The sequence below is a fragment of the Porites lutea genome, chromosome 9 (assembly GCF_958299795.1).
Source record: "Porites lutea chromosome 9, jaPorLute2.1, whole genome shotgun sequence".
Classification (NCBI taxonomy): domain Eukaryota; kingdom Metazoa; phylum Cnidaria; class Anthozoa; order Scleractinia; family Poritidae; genus Porites; species Porites lutea.
The window spans coordinates 1,048,645-1,062,308 of record NC_133209.1 but is presented as its reverse complement, the minus strand read 5'-3'; the positions used below and the strand labels follow the sequence as shown (position 1 = coordinate 1,062,308).

The 13,664-nt window shown below is 38.6% G+C and overlaps 1 protein-coding gene across 1 annotated transcript; it reads left to right on the top strand.

Annotated features, from left to right (window-relative positions):
• Positions 1–593: 593 nt before the first annotated feature.
• Positions 594–5,503, top strand: LOC140948015 (putative phosphatidate phosphatase). The gene is made up of 6 exons (XM_073397239.1): positions 594–858; positions 2,670–2,776; positions 3,193–3,390; positions 4,015–4,072; positions 4,701–4,874; positions 5,291–5,503. Exons 1-6 carry the CDS (start codon positions 628–630, stop codon positions 5,387–5,389), a joined length of 867 nt encoding a protein of 288 aa, XP_073253340.1. The 5' UTR covers positions 594–627; the 3' UTR covers positions 5,390–5,503.
• The last annotated feature ends 8,161 nt before the right edge of the window (positions 5,504–13,664 follow it).

Genomic DNA, 13,664 nt, shown 5'->3' with positions numbered 1-13,664 from the left:
GACGACTGACTTGCAAGAAATCGATTAAAGAAAATTTAAAGTATTGGTAGAGCTTTGACAAGACGAATTGACTGCATGGCTTTTTTATTCTGTGTTTCTGTTAATATTATGAGAGAGATCACAGCATTGGGCTTACGTGTAATCTATGCCACTAGACTTCCACTATCCAGCAAATGATTCCCTTGTGTTGAAACAAAATTGCGAGACAAGCTGCTAGAACTGCTGGTAGCTCCCATGGTAAATGCCAGCACGTTCTATCTATTCTTTATCTAAGAAACGTCACTAATAAAGACGAGTTTTTCAAACTTTTATTCCGTCGTAATAAACTGGTCCTTATTATATTATTGTGACTCGAGATTTGGAACATTTGATCTCGATGGTGAGCAATGCCCTTATGAGTTACGATGATAAAAGAAAATTCTATAAACTGATGGAATATTTCCTTTTAACACCACCCTTCAGAGAAGATAGCAGAGGTTTATAGTCATCGAAGCGTTTAAAACAGAAAAAGAAATTTACATAATGGTCGGAGATTTACCCAGGAGCCGAAACAAGTAGAGGAATGTAGCGCGAAACTCAGTGTTGCGTGTCTGCTCTTCAATCGGTGTAGACAACACTATCAACAGCATGTCTTCGAAAAGCAAACTTGTCGACTTGTTGTTCGATTTGACTTGTTTCTTTCTGATTTTCATCCTTTTCATCGTGGTTCGCATTCTAATATTTGGAACTAATGAAGGATTGTACCCAACAAAGCATGCATTTCTTTGTGAAGATACGAACATAAATTGGCCTTACCAAGAAGAGAGTGTGGGAGTTGCAGTCATCACTTTTCTTTCGTATATTATCCCAATAGTTGTGGTAAGACATCTTTTATCATGCCATATGTTTCTTGCTTACTACTAACCAATACTTTCGTTTCGAGTCGTACTCCTCAGTTTGTAGATGAAAGGCCAGAATGTGCCCAGTCAAATGTAAAACTACTACGCCATCATCCTTATCAAACGCTCTGTTATATCATTTCAAAGAGAAAAATGGATGTCAAGGTTTTCCTTTAACTTTCTTGTTGCATGCAGTTTAAAGTAAAAGTTCGCGCAGATCCAGCTTTTAAACTTTTGAAAACTTCTTTGTTGAGTTTTCACCGTGGAGATCAATCTTCTATTTTCACACCCCCGCATCTGTCGCAAAACTCTATCAAAGTAACTTAGGTTCCAAGCTAACTCGATATTTATTATCCACCGATAACAACTTCCAAGGTCTTTCAAATAATAGAAAAGTCTTTTCATAAGTAGCTGTTAACGCTCAAGAACGCTCAAGAATAACAATATAATTATCCCACGAGGCATAACTGTTGAAAATAGCACTTTATTATCTTTGAAAAGACTGAGGGCGAAGCTCTAAAGGCGTTGTTATTTCTGATAATTATAATAAATAAATTGGGTGAAAAGTCAGCTTGAATAGTGTTGCTCAATCTAATGAAAGTGCCAACATAAGGTGGTATTTGATAACTAGGTATGTCAAGTAATTCGGTTAATATGATTTTAGAACAAAAGTTAAGTTATCATGCAAATAAGTCGTCAGTTTAGAATTCTTCAAGGATTGTTATGAGATTCTCAATTTAACTAAAAAATAACGCCACGTTTGTCTGTGTAATCACAAGTTATAGATGATTTTAGACTAGTAACGGCCTCCATACGATGAAAAAGTTCTCTCTCTTCATTATCTCTGGAAAGGAAGCTCTAAGCCCTAACTGTTTATTCTTATAAAATTTTAATGCAAATTACTTTCTAGAAAAAAAGGCCAGTCAACCAAATCACATGCATACTGAATAACTAATCAAACTAAGCTAACAACTGGCATCGCGACTGAAACAGAAATACTGTAGTTCAAAACATATTACTTTTCCAACGGCCAATAAACTAGGGCTGCTGTAGTTTGTAAAGCGTGTTTAACGTAAGAGCTCGGTGATCGAACGTTTGTGGAGCAAAATTTTTAAATGGCATAGTTGGTGATCTTTCTAGTTGTTTTCTAGTGCAGAATATGATTAATCATTTTGGACAATAAAAGAGGACAGATTGATTGCAATGCTCCAATTAACAGTTCTTCAATTAACAGCTGCTCAGAAATTGGAAGAATACTAGACTTTTGTAAGAAAGTCAAAGCTGGAAATTGAATAATTTAAGAACATCTTAAGAACACTGCTGGCTCAGCCATTGTAAAAAAAGTTAAGGAAGTTACCAACAAAAACTTAAAAAAAATGACGTGACGTGACATTTAATGTTTGGCTGGACATATGCTTTTGCTCCTTCAGCTCATCGCCACCCCCGTGCCCCCTCATCCCCCCACCCACGTCCCCCCCCCCCCCCCCCCCCCCATATGGGAGCTATAAGTTGGAGAAGCTGAAGGAGCAATAGCCTGTTCCAGGCTCCGATATTAGTCGAGTCCGCGAAATTGAGAAAGCACCAATACGAAAATAAAACAGGAGGAGACTGGGGAGAGAAAGGGCTTTCTCCTTTCATTTGTCCTCCACCGCCGCTTTTTTCCAGATAACGCCCTTATATTTTCGCGCGCCATACATCTTTTCTCCTTCTGAAAGCTGACAAACAAAAGAATGACACCCCCAGAAAATCCACTTAAAATGTTACCATTCTGCGTACTTTTGCATTGAACAGATCTTCATTGTGGAGGTGTCTAACAACATGGGAAAGTCAGAGAACGATCAGGAAGATGAAGAACCGGAATCATTTGGTTTTTTTTCTTTAAAACCCTGGATTACCAAGTAAGATGTTCAACTCTTTTTACTTATCACTCATTACGCGATCGATGCATCTGTTTGTGATGAAAATAACCGACTTCGTTTCAGGAGCGGGTGTAATGCGAGTTATTTTGACAGGTTTAAGGTCGTCTTTAAAATAAAAATGTAACAGTTTCAAGTGCCAAAAATTATATTTACCTTACACAAAGGGAAAAACTACACAAAATCGGGCCAGACACGTTCGTTAACCCAAGCAATCAACGCCAAGCGAGAAAAAAAATCGGTTGAAACCACAGCACTTGTTTAGTAACGTATACGAAATGATTTGAAAACAGAAAGAAGGAGGACTTATTTCGCGTAAAGTGTACTCATTTTTTTAAGCAATCCATATTGACTTGAACATCGATTTCATTACCTTTATAATCCCTTTTCTACTGCAGCATGTTTTCATTGATCTTCGTGTTTGTTTTTGGCGGATTTCTATCCCAAATCGTGACCGACCTGTCCAAGCTGACTGTAGGCCGTCTGAGACCCAGTTTTATGGCTGCATGCAAGGCTAATCTAACTGGACCTGGTTGTCAAGGTTACGTTACAAGGGATGTGTGCACTGGGGATCTTTTTGAAATAAAACTTGCCAGGTATGAAACAATGTGATTACTTTGGAGTAAAACACGTGAACTTCCTTGCCAAGGGCCCTGTTATCAGAGGCCTCTTTCCCCTGGTATCAAGGTAGAGGTAAGTTTTATCAGCTGAGCCAAAAGCTGAGGCTGATAACACTTACCGAGCCCTAGATTATTTAGGATATCCCAAAAACCGAATCTCATAATTGTTTTATTTTACATTGTTTTGAAGAAAATAACGACAAACACACCGTTGCAAGGAAACTGAATTGATAGTATTGATCATATAGGAAATCATGCATTGCACGCTGAACCTACAGATTAGTCAGTTATCTGCTAGCAGATCTAACTAATCTGTAGGTTGCATTGATTTCTAGACTGCGAGCAGTCCCTCTTTTTCTTCAGGTTTAGTAAGGGGAGTGCACGCGCGCGCGAGCGGTAAAGCCGCGAGACGCGCGAAACGAGGGGGGCATCAGTCACGCGCGTGGCCATTTGCGTGTCTCGCATTTTGCTCGACGGACTACAGAAAGAAGAGAGACGGCTCGTAGTCTAATTGGTTTCCAAAATTAACTGTAGGATCTTATCCAATGAGAAGACAGATAGTGAGTACAATGTGTAATAACCTTAATTATTTCACCGCAGTATGTCTTTTCCGTCTGGACACTCTTCTATTTCCATGTATGGCATGCTGTTCTTGGCGGTAAGTTAATTATGGCAACGTACGCTTGCCAGTCTCATATTTTCGACAGTGAACTGGAACTAGTTTGAAGACGAGGCAACACGCCTTGACCACACGCTAGTGCCAGTTTATTGCCAAGCCAACTATGTTCGAACCACAGTGAACAGGAGGGGAGAAAACTGACTGAAAGCTTCTGCGAACATCTCCAAGGTGTAAAAATAATTTCCAAAGAGCCATCAAAACTATTCCTTTATCCAGATCATTTCAACACATGGAAATCTTTGGTCGCTCCCTAGATTCACGTTTTTTAGAAAAGGCAGAAAACTGTAGGAATTTCAATGGAACAAAACTGGTTTGAGTTGCAGACGTCAAAAGGGGATGGAGAATAAGGGAAAACTAGGAGAGAGGAATTTCCTGTCTCTTTCGCCATTGAGCGCTTTCCTTCTGTTTTTTTCTCCCCCCCACCCCCCTCCCCCTCTTTTTTTTTGCGCCTGTTAACTGAAAGGCTAAAGAAAAAAGCATAATCCTTCAAATCGGCTCGGAATCCCCACAGGATCAAAGGATTGTTTCCTTTCAACCTTTTTTATTTATTATTATTATTATTGTTTTAAATGTTCCTAAAATGAACCCTCGTTCTTTATCTCCCTAGTTATATCTTCAAGCTGCTGTGAGGACAGAAACCAAATTACTCAAGCCATTGCTGCAGGTCGTTGCTGTCTCGTTGTCTCTGTTCGTTGGCTGGAGCCGAATTGCTGATAACAAGCATTTTTTAACCGATGTTCTGGCGGGATTTGTACTTGGAGCTATTTTTGCATGGTTTGTGGTGAGTCTGGCGCTTTATTTGCTGTAATCAAACCTGCTTCTACAACCTTCCCGCACTGCCTCGTTTGCTGCAAGTTTTGCTCACCCGTCCAAGAACTTGACTGTCTTTTCTGAAGTATATATTTCTCATCTGATACTTTCGTTCCTCTGAAAGCTGCCCTTTTTCGAGTTAGAGAGAAACCCCGAGAGAGATGCGTAGCGAGCAGAAGCTTTTCTCTTTTATGACTTTTTGCGCTTACGAAGTCGTTTGCGTCGTTTGTCAGTCGCGTATGGGCAGAGAGAAAAAAAAAAGTGACGAGCACTCCGCGGCGCAGGACGCTTTCCCTCTGTGTCACATCTCTTTGGGATTTGGGATTGATTTCGTGACCCAGCGAATGTATAATGGCATAAAGAGTGGATTTTTATCTTTCATTGCAGGCTTTCAAGATCCTGAAGCTTTTTGCTATTCGAATCCGCAAGCCAAAAGTGTACACACTGTTGCCGCAACAACAGCGAACGTCTGCCTCAGATGAATGAAAAAGCTTGTTAGATCTGCAGACTTATCAATCTTTTTTACTATACTTAACTGACCTGTGTAATCACACTGTAACTATCTATAGAAACCGAATGGATGTAGTTTTTTCTTCTGAATTTAATTGGGATCTGTATTCCTTTATCCTTCGTGGTTGTAGTTACTCTTTTTGATATGGGGTGCATCAAATCAGTTAATTGTGTAATTTAGAGTTTCAGCCAGCTTAACGATATTCAGTTTAACTGTTACAGTAATTATTTTTAGGAGATTGAGAAAGGTCAGTTTTGGAAAAGTTCCTCTAACCAAAGGAAAAGTATATTTTTGCAAACAAATAACAAAGAAACGAACAAAACAAGACAAAAAATTGAAATAAATTTTTATTAAGCATAAGCCGACATTAGTCTTCTCTACCATGTAGGGCTACTTGTTTTGATATTGACATTAGATTGCTGATTATTATTATTAGTTCTAACTGAAGAGAGGATATCCTCTCTTGTTCTAACCTATGATCAAGTCCTTGTAATGAGCTAGATAATTTACAAGAGGAAATTAAAGGATAAAATATGTCACAATTACAAGAACAGGTAAAAATGATTAATTAATACTAAGTAGTAGCGTTTGAAGTTTGAAGTTTATTAATTCATAAATACATAGCAGTTGGAAAACTGAATTGCGTATTTACGTTACAAAAATTGAATTATAGATCTAAACATTAACGAATCTATCTTAATTAAAAGGAATAAAAACGCTAACAAGAGATGATATGCTGAAAAAGTTATCGAAATACAAGCTGCGAAATCGAAAACTCTGATCTAAAAGTTAGTTGCTTTAAGACATGAAAAGATAATAAAGCTATTCTTAAAACGGTCGGTTTTAAAAACGTGGCATATCAAAAGGTCGCGCGCGCCTTAATGAACAAGTAGATTCGTGCGGTGCAGGTAATAACTTATAAAGGAGGTGATTGTTGTCATTTACAATTGTGTGAAAAAGTAACTCATATAGTTCGTCATGGTGGGTTGCTAATTTCTTAAAGTTCATAATATTAAACAAGAGCCTCATGATAGCTAACACCGGGGTCGGTGAACAGCGCTAAATATTACCGAGACGTGTAGCGTCGAGGTATATATCCACCACTATTCACCTCCCCTTCGGGGGATAGTTGTGTAATATCTCTTGGGTGTCCGCAATATAATGTAATGACGTCTTCAAGCAAAAAACTTGGTCGTCGTTGTTTTCACTGTTTTGTGGCCGTTTCGGCGATCAAGAAGTTTCTTTTGACGATTAATTTCCACGGCAAAAGTATTTTACAGAGAACAATGAAAAAATTTGGACCAGAGGCTACTAAGACAGAATAAAATCGAGATAAAAGAACATTTGCCAGTGCCGAGATCTCACAGCGCAGACGATTTTACGGCCGTCGGTCCTAATAGGATATGTTTGTTTTTCGGAAGTGTGTTTCAGTTCGGCTTTTTAAAGGTCAAATCATTGCTTTTCCCTGAAATGTGTAAGTTTGAATTCACGTTACACCTATGCGAACCCACAAGAAACTGGTTCTTTTCCCGCTGATCAGTGTGACCGATCGACCAAATTAAAGACTGGCCGGTTTCAGTTCAGTTCTGTACATCGATTCGGGCGGTCAAATTAACACCGAAATAATGCAAAATGGCTTTGAAATACTCGTTTAAACTAATTAACCTCAAATGTGTATCTTTGAATTTATGATAAAATGACTGCTCCACAAGCTTCAAACAGCGTTAATGGCAGGGATAAATGGTTTAAGAATTTTTTAAAACTTTACCTGATTAGCTATTCAGCGGTAGCGGGGCCCAGCGTTCTGGCAGTTGGCTTCTCTTCAGACCTGGATTATTTATTACCCCGAAGAGAGTAAAACTCTTCACGCTGGTCTCAAACTACCATTTAATTCTGGTCTTATACCAAAAATGACTACGCTGTCTTTTACATGCTCATTGTATGCATTGCGGAGGTGTTCATAATCAATATCTCCAAAATGTGACGCTTCCCTGCATATCCTGCTGCATATCTGTGCAATATTTCCAAAGTCTTCATAAAGAAACCAACATCTTTGACGGAACTGTCCCAGGATAGTGTCAAGCTCTTGTGTAATCTCATCTTCTGGCCTAGCCTCTTGATCAAGTGGGAGAAGTTGGTTGATAGGACAATACTCGGCACATTGAGCCGAACTGAACGGACGCTGGTCGCTTTCACCGTATTGAAAGCAGTGTAAGTTCACGAACTTTGAATAGCAGGTTTGGCAAGGTCTTTTTGATATTTCATACCTCTCTCCCCCAAGTGCTTCAGATTGCCATTCAACGTTCGTCTCTGCCGTTTCTAGAGGCTCGTTATATATCACTGCTCTTTTCAGGCTCGGTTTAAAACGACAAATTCTATTGCATAAATAAAGAGGCCTTAAGAAGTGACTGACTGCCACTGATGAACCGACAGACCATTTTTTTTTCTTCCCTTTTTTATCTCTCCGAGAAACTTTGGTCAAAACCTTAGGCCTGAATCTGTTGCGCACTCTTTCCCTTCCTTCTAGAGGTCGATTTAGAATTCTCAAAAAATCTGTTGCCATCTGCCATACTCGATCAGCATGTTCTTCGCTGCCCAGGTTTGGTCCATCATAAACTGCCATAATACTAAACTGAAATTAAAAAAGAAAACTGAAATAGGAAACATAGCTGTTAAGCTGCAGCATGAAAAAAAAAAGGTAAATTTCCCTTATTTTCTCTTTTGCCGTTACTGGAGGCTCATTACTGCTTTTTTCAGGCTCTGTTTAAAATAAGAGATTCTCAATTGTATATAAATAAAGAGGGCCTAAAGAAGTGACTGACTGCTGACTTTATACCATGGGAAACTTTCAGCACTGAAAACGTTTGGCCTGAATCTGTTACGCCGTCTATTTGTTTTTCCTTGGGCATTGATTCAGTTTAACTTGACCAAACGTTTGTCATCTCCCATACTTTTCCCGCATGTTCTTTGATGCGCGGGTTTCGTCTGCGAACCTTTTGCGGTCTGCGAACCATGCCCATGTGACTAAACTGAAGTTGAAAAAACGTTCATGAGGTGTGAATGTGAAACTGCAAGGTGAAAATGCGGAAAGCTTTCCTTACGTTTTAGCTGTGGAATAACATAACGGAGTCAGTGGCAACGACACCATACGGCGTTAAAAAAATAACACCAGTTTCTCGCTGCCATGTAATTTTTCACAATTGATTTTAGCCTGAATGTAATAAATCAGTTGGGCAAGTTTTGCTTACAACAGACTCGCACTATATGAAGATCTGAGTACCTACAAGTTACCCAGTTTTACTAGTATGTTTGATCATGTGTTCTCAGTTAACAAGGAAAATGCAGTGTAACCTGGAAGAGAATTTCTAGATTTCATTCCAAGAATTCGTTTTGTCTTACGCTTACTTACAATTTCCAACAATTTGCTCCCAGGGTCGATGGCACATTCTATCTCTGGCGCGTCATCTGCACCCAATTCAAGATATTTACCCACTTTTCTCAGGTTTAATTTGTCGGCCGCAGCATCCCTTCCAAAGCCGTGAAACTCCATATGCAATTTTAAGCTCCGGTAGATATCCCTAAAGTGTTGTTTCACATTCTCAGGTAAAGGATTTGGACTTTTCATGCATCTGTCCAAGAGGAGCGATAGAAGATCACACATGCGAACAACATCATCGCTCAAATTATCCTTCTCCTTTTCCTCATAAACTTCCTTTATTTTTTCCATAAAGTTTTTGACCTCGTCATTTTTAGGAAACCACATTTTTTTCACCCTTGTAAATCATTCAGATAAAAGTGGACTTTTAGGTTGATCTGCTATACCCGCAGACTTGTGCGAAAGCAGGGTATGGTAAAATGAATGAAATTAAATGAAATTGCATCGCTATGTATTTCTTAGTAACATTGTCATGCCAACTAAACAAAACAGCTGTCCTGAATTTGAGTCGTCTGCTAAGTTAAAAAATCAAAACATTATATACTCTCTCAATTTTGTTTTTTTGTTTGTTTCGCCGGCTTTGTTGAGGATGACCGTATGCATAGGATAAAATTAAACAATTATTCCAAAAGTGCGTGTTGAATATGAGAAGGTAGTAGCCAACGAGGTGTGTAGCGCCGAGTTGGCTATAATCATCTCATATCCAACAAGCGCGAGTGGAATAATTGTTTTATTAAAAACGCCCACAAAATATCGAGAGTTCTTTCCGACTTCAAACAACCGATTTTCAGTTTGTTTTTAATTTTTGAACAGATCCGTACAGTTACCCCTGGAGATCATGGTATAATGGCTCATAATGATGGCTAAGCCAATCAGAGATCTAGAATTGCATTATACAATGATTCAGTTTTTAAGAAAAAGGGATGTACTTGAGTTATATTATTTTCAGAAATCTTGTTTGGTAAAGAAAATTAACTCTTCGAAGACGTCTTGGCCGTTCGTTTTAAATGGCTTCTAAGTGTGATTCTCGGCATTTCAGAAATGGAGATTTCTTGTTGGTTAAGAGTAGACTCGCAAACACTTCGGTTAGAAGAATAAACTTTCTCGACTATTTGTTAAAGGTACATCGTCTTGACGTCGTAGCTGACTTAGTATCTGTCGTTTAATTTTTACATATGTCATAGGCGAAACGAAAAGGGGTTGAAGTGGATCAGAACACTTTGACTTCAAAAAGGCCGAGGAAAACCTCACCGGGATCCCCACCACCTTCCAAAGTAAGTACAAATCAGGTGAAGAATTTACGGTGTGTAGTAAACCCAAAACATCTACATCTACATCTACATCTAAATCTACATTTTATTACGTCGGTGTGATGTCTTATCGTCTTTACCGACGGAGGAAGATATTATCACAGAAAGATCCTGGCGAAGGCTGATCTGTACCGCCCCCGAAATGATCCCTAAATCGACCTCGAAATTATACCAACCCCGAAATGAACCCCATTTCTCTTCACGTCGTCCCCGAAAATGATCCCCAATTAATTTTAGGAATGGAATAATATCTTAGACCTATGGATCCAGCAAATTGCACAGCATTAATAATCTTCACTTGCCTGCATTCTTTAATGACATTTATTTGGGATTACACTTTGAACTGGATTAAACGAAAATATTTAAACCACAAAGTCTAGTATATTTTTAGTAACATCATGAACTGCAACTGATAACATCAAGAAACATAACATTTTTTATTATACTTACTTAGGTGATTATAGCCCGGGTTATAGAGAAAAGTACATGGATGTTAAATCCTAAAAATGATGTTAAAACTGCGTGCCTTCCATAATGAATTTTAAAAATGGTGTTCTAACACTTTTGAAAATTTTAATTTGATGTTGCAGATGCAAAAATAAACATATAGGCGATTAGATGACAAAAGGGTTAAAAAATCACATTAACTGTAGTGAAATGTTAAGTGCCATTTAAGAAAGTAAACGCTGCCACAGACCTGTCACAATTCTTCGGCGGAATACCATTCCACTCCGAGAATTAACTAGGGATCATTTCGGGTTCGGTATCATTTCAGGGTCGAATAAGAGATCATTTAAGGGCTGGGGATCATTTTGGGGGCATCCTAACGCCATACGATTTCAATTCAGTTAACATGCAAAGGATTGTACTTGTCCCTGGCGCTAGGATCTTTCATTCGATTATATGAAACCCTAAGGCTATCCATTTTAAAACCAGGCTTTCAATCTTAGTGTGTTTCAAATAATGTGAGACCCGTTTTGAGACAAATATTTGTTTTCAGTTTTTTTGTTTCGTCCAAAGGGAGAAAGAGAAACTCTTAAGGTGCATTTGTCTTGGGTCATAAATAATTTCAGTAACACATGACGGTAGGCCTCTGCATCAGACCTTTCTTGGTTTTCATAATTTTATCATTAGAGCATTGGTAACTTTCTACTTGTGCAGGAAGCACATCTTGAATGGTCTCCAGCTGGTATATGCTGGCTGCAAACATACGAAAATTCTAGTATAAAAATACATATGTATCTGAGTCCTAAATTGAATAGAAAAATCATTTTTCTATTATTGGATAATTGTAAACAATCCATTGAAATTAGTTTCGAAGGATTGACAATGATAATAAAGGAAGAAATAACATTCAAGAATCAAGACAACGTGAGAACTAAAGAAATATGATTTGTTTATAAAATAAGAGAAGATGGCAAACTAACTGCGACTAACTACGGGCCGGAGTTCGGATTTTAGAATAGAGTACCTTAACTAGTACACGGCCATGACACGACGAAATTTTGTCAAAAATTTAATCAGTTACATCACAATCTGAGTAACGCTCTACAATGCTAGTTTACGTGTATCGTAAAAGGAATAACTTGCCTTTCTTATGCATATGAAGGGAAAAAAGATCTAATTCCATTTCAGCTGTTCTCAGTATTATATCCCAGCTTGTGCCAAATGAATTATTCGCAGAGATACACTACCAGGCAACTGGCCCATGTTGTTTTGAAAATAAAACTAATTGAAAATTCTTCTAGATAATGAAAGCAATTGGATTAAATGACCTGATCGATCTTAACTGATTAATATTAATTCAGCTATTGAAAAGCTGGGACCTTACAATAAAGACGTCAGCTAGCCCGCACGACAAAACAGGTCGACAAATGTGTGGGACACACCGTGACCTAGAACTAAGTCAGAGACAACTAACGATTATCGTGCGAAAGCATTCCAACAAGATCGCAAGTCAAGTCCTTTTGTTAACAACTTCGTGTGTTTGTGTACTTTTTTAAAAAATGTCTTTACAGAGCGTGGTCACGTTTCCAACGCCGAAAAATCAGCTGAAAATTTAATTCATCAATGGTATACAGTACTGTAGCAGCTGCTCGTCAGGTGTGTCCTTATTGGTCGACTTAAAAAAATAGTTAAGCCATACAGCTTTTTGACGCGAATTACCTTAAAAACAACCTATCTGAGGTAATTTTTAGAGTTGGACTTGATTAAGAAATAAAGCTCTTTACTGATCTTTAATGGCCACTACTTGTGTGACTGCTCAGATATTCTACGAATGAATATTTCTGAAATATGAAAAACGTTGATGAAGGGGATCTGTTTGGGAAACTTTTGGAAAGACCTTAATATAGTCTGAATAAGCGCCCATAGTGTCAGTTTGAGCTTCTTCGCTTACAAGTATATATCTCCGCGAGTCTGGATCTCACTTTGATTTTATGATCTCACAGACGAAAGGGAAACTAAGTGAGGAATGTCTGATGTCTTCAGCTAAGACTTCAAAAACGCCAAAGATAACTGCACCAAAATCCTCAATACCTTCACAGGTAAGCCGAACGAATTTTTAATTCGTCTCAGTAATTGGCTGAGGGAGAAAAACGACTCGAAATAATGTCTGAAATTCGAGCAAGGCAGACCAGCTTTGACATTAATCATACGAATAAAAAAACTGCTGGTATTGGTTTGGAATCACGAGTAGACAGAAGCCGGGGGTGGGTACTTTAGGAATTTCTGGGTGGGGATGTGCCGCTGGGACCCTGGAACCCTTAACCTATACCTAGTTCAGCTGAATTTTGCTACCCTATACTAGAGTAAACTCCCCAAATCCCCCCATCCTAGAGTAGCTATTTTCCAGAAACTACTGAGGTCACTAGCACATTCTAGCCAAAACAAAACCTTATACCGCAATCCGTGGTCTGGATAAAAACTTCAACCAACTGATCAGTTTCCTGAAAAATGACGCCCTACTCTAGACCCAACGCTCTGATTTATATACCCTATCCTAGAGTAAACTACTTGAAAACCATACCCTTCACAGCGGCACATACCTATATAGCCCATATATGGCGGTACCCCCTCCCCCCCACCCCCCGGGAGACAGAACTGAATGATACAACGAAATTACAATCTGAGTAAACTCTATGTACTTACTTTAAAAGGACTAGCTCATGTCCCAGCTTGTCTCAAATAAAATTATTTGCAGAAATACATTGGATTATTAGCCAACTGACCATAGAAAACTCCTTCCATATTACTGAGTCTATTGAGGAAAATAAATTGACACCTCTAATCCTAACTGGTTAATATAATTAGACTAATATTTGATCATCAAACCAAGGACCTTTGAAATACATATGTAGGCCATGTAATGATCGATGAAGATGGGAGGGCAAGGCACACTAAAAGAAAATCAAAGACAAATTCTCCATCCTCGAGCGGATGCATTCCAACAAGGTCGAAAGGACTAGCTTCATTAAGTCCTTTTGGCGACAACTTCAATTTAGA

What these genes read in the sequence shown, in the direction of transcription:
- LOC140948015 (XM_073397239.1), top strand. Translation starts at nt 628, where the DNA reads ATGTCTTCGAAAAGCAAACTTGTCGACTTGTTGTTCGATTTGACTTGT. An exon ending in TTAAAACCCTGGATTACCAA is followed by an intron (nt 2,777 to 3,192) that starts GTAAGATGTTCA and finishes TTTCTACTGCAG; the next exon opens with CATGTTTTCATTGATCTTCG. An exon ending in ATGGCATGCTGTTCTTGGCG is followed by an intron (nt 4,073 to 4,700) that starts GTAAGTTAATTA and finishes TTATCTCCCTAG; the next exon opens with TTATATCTTCAAGCTGCTGT.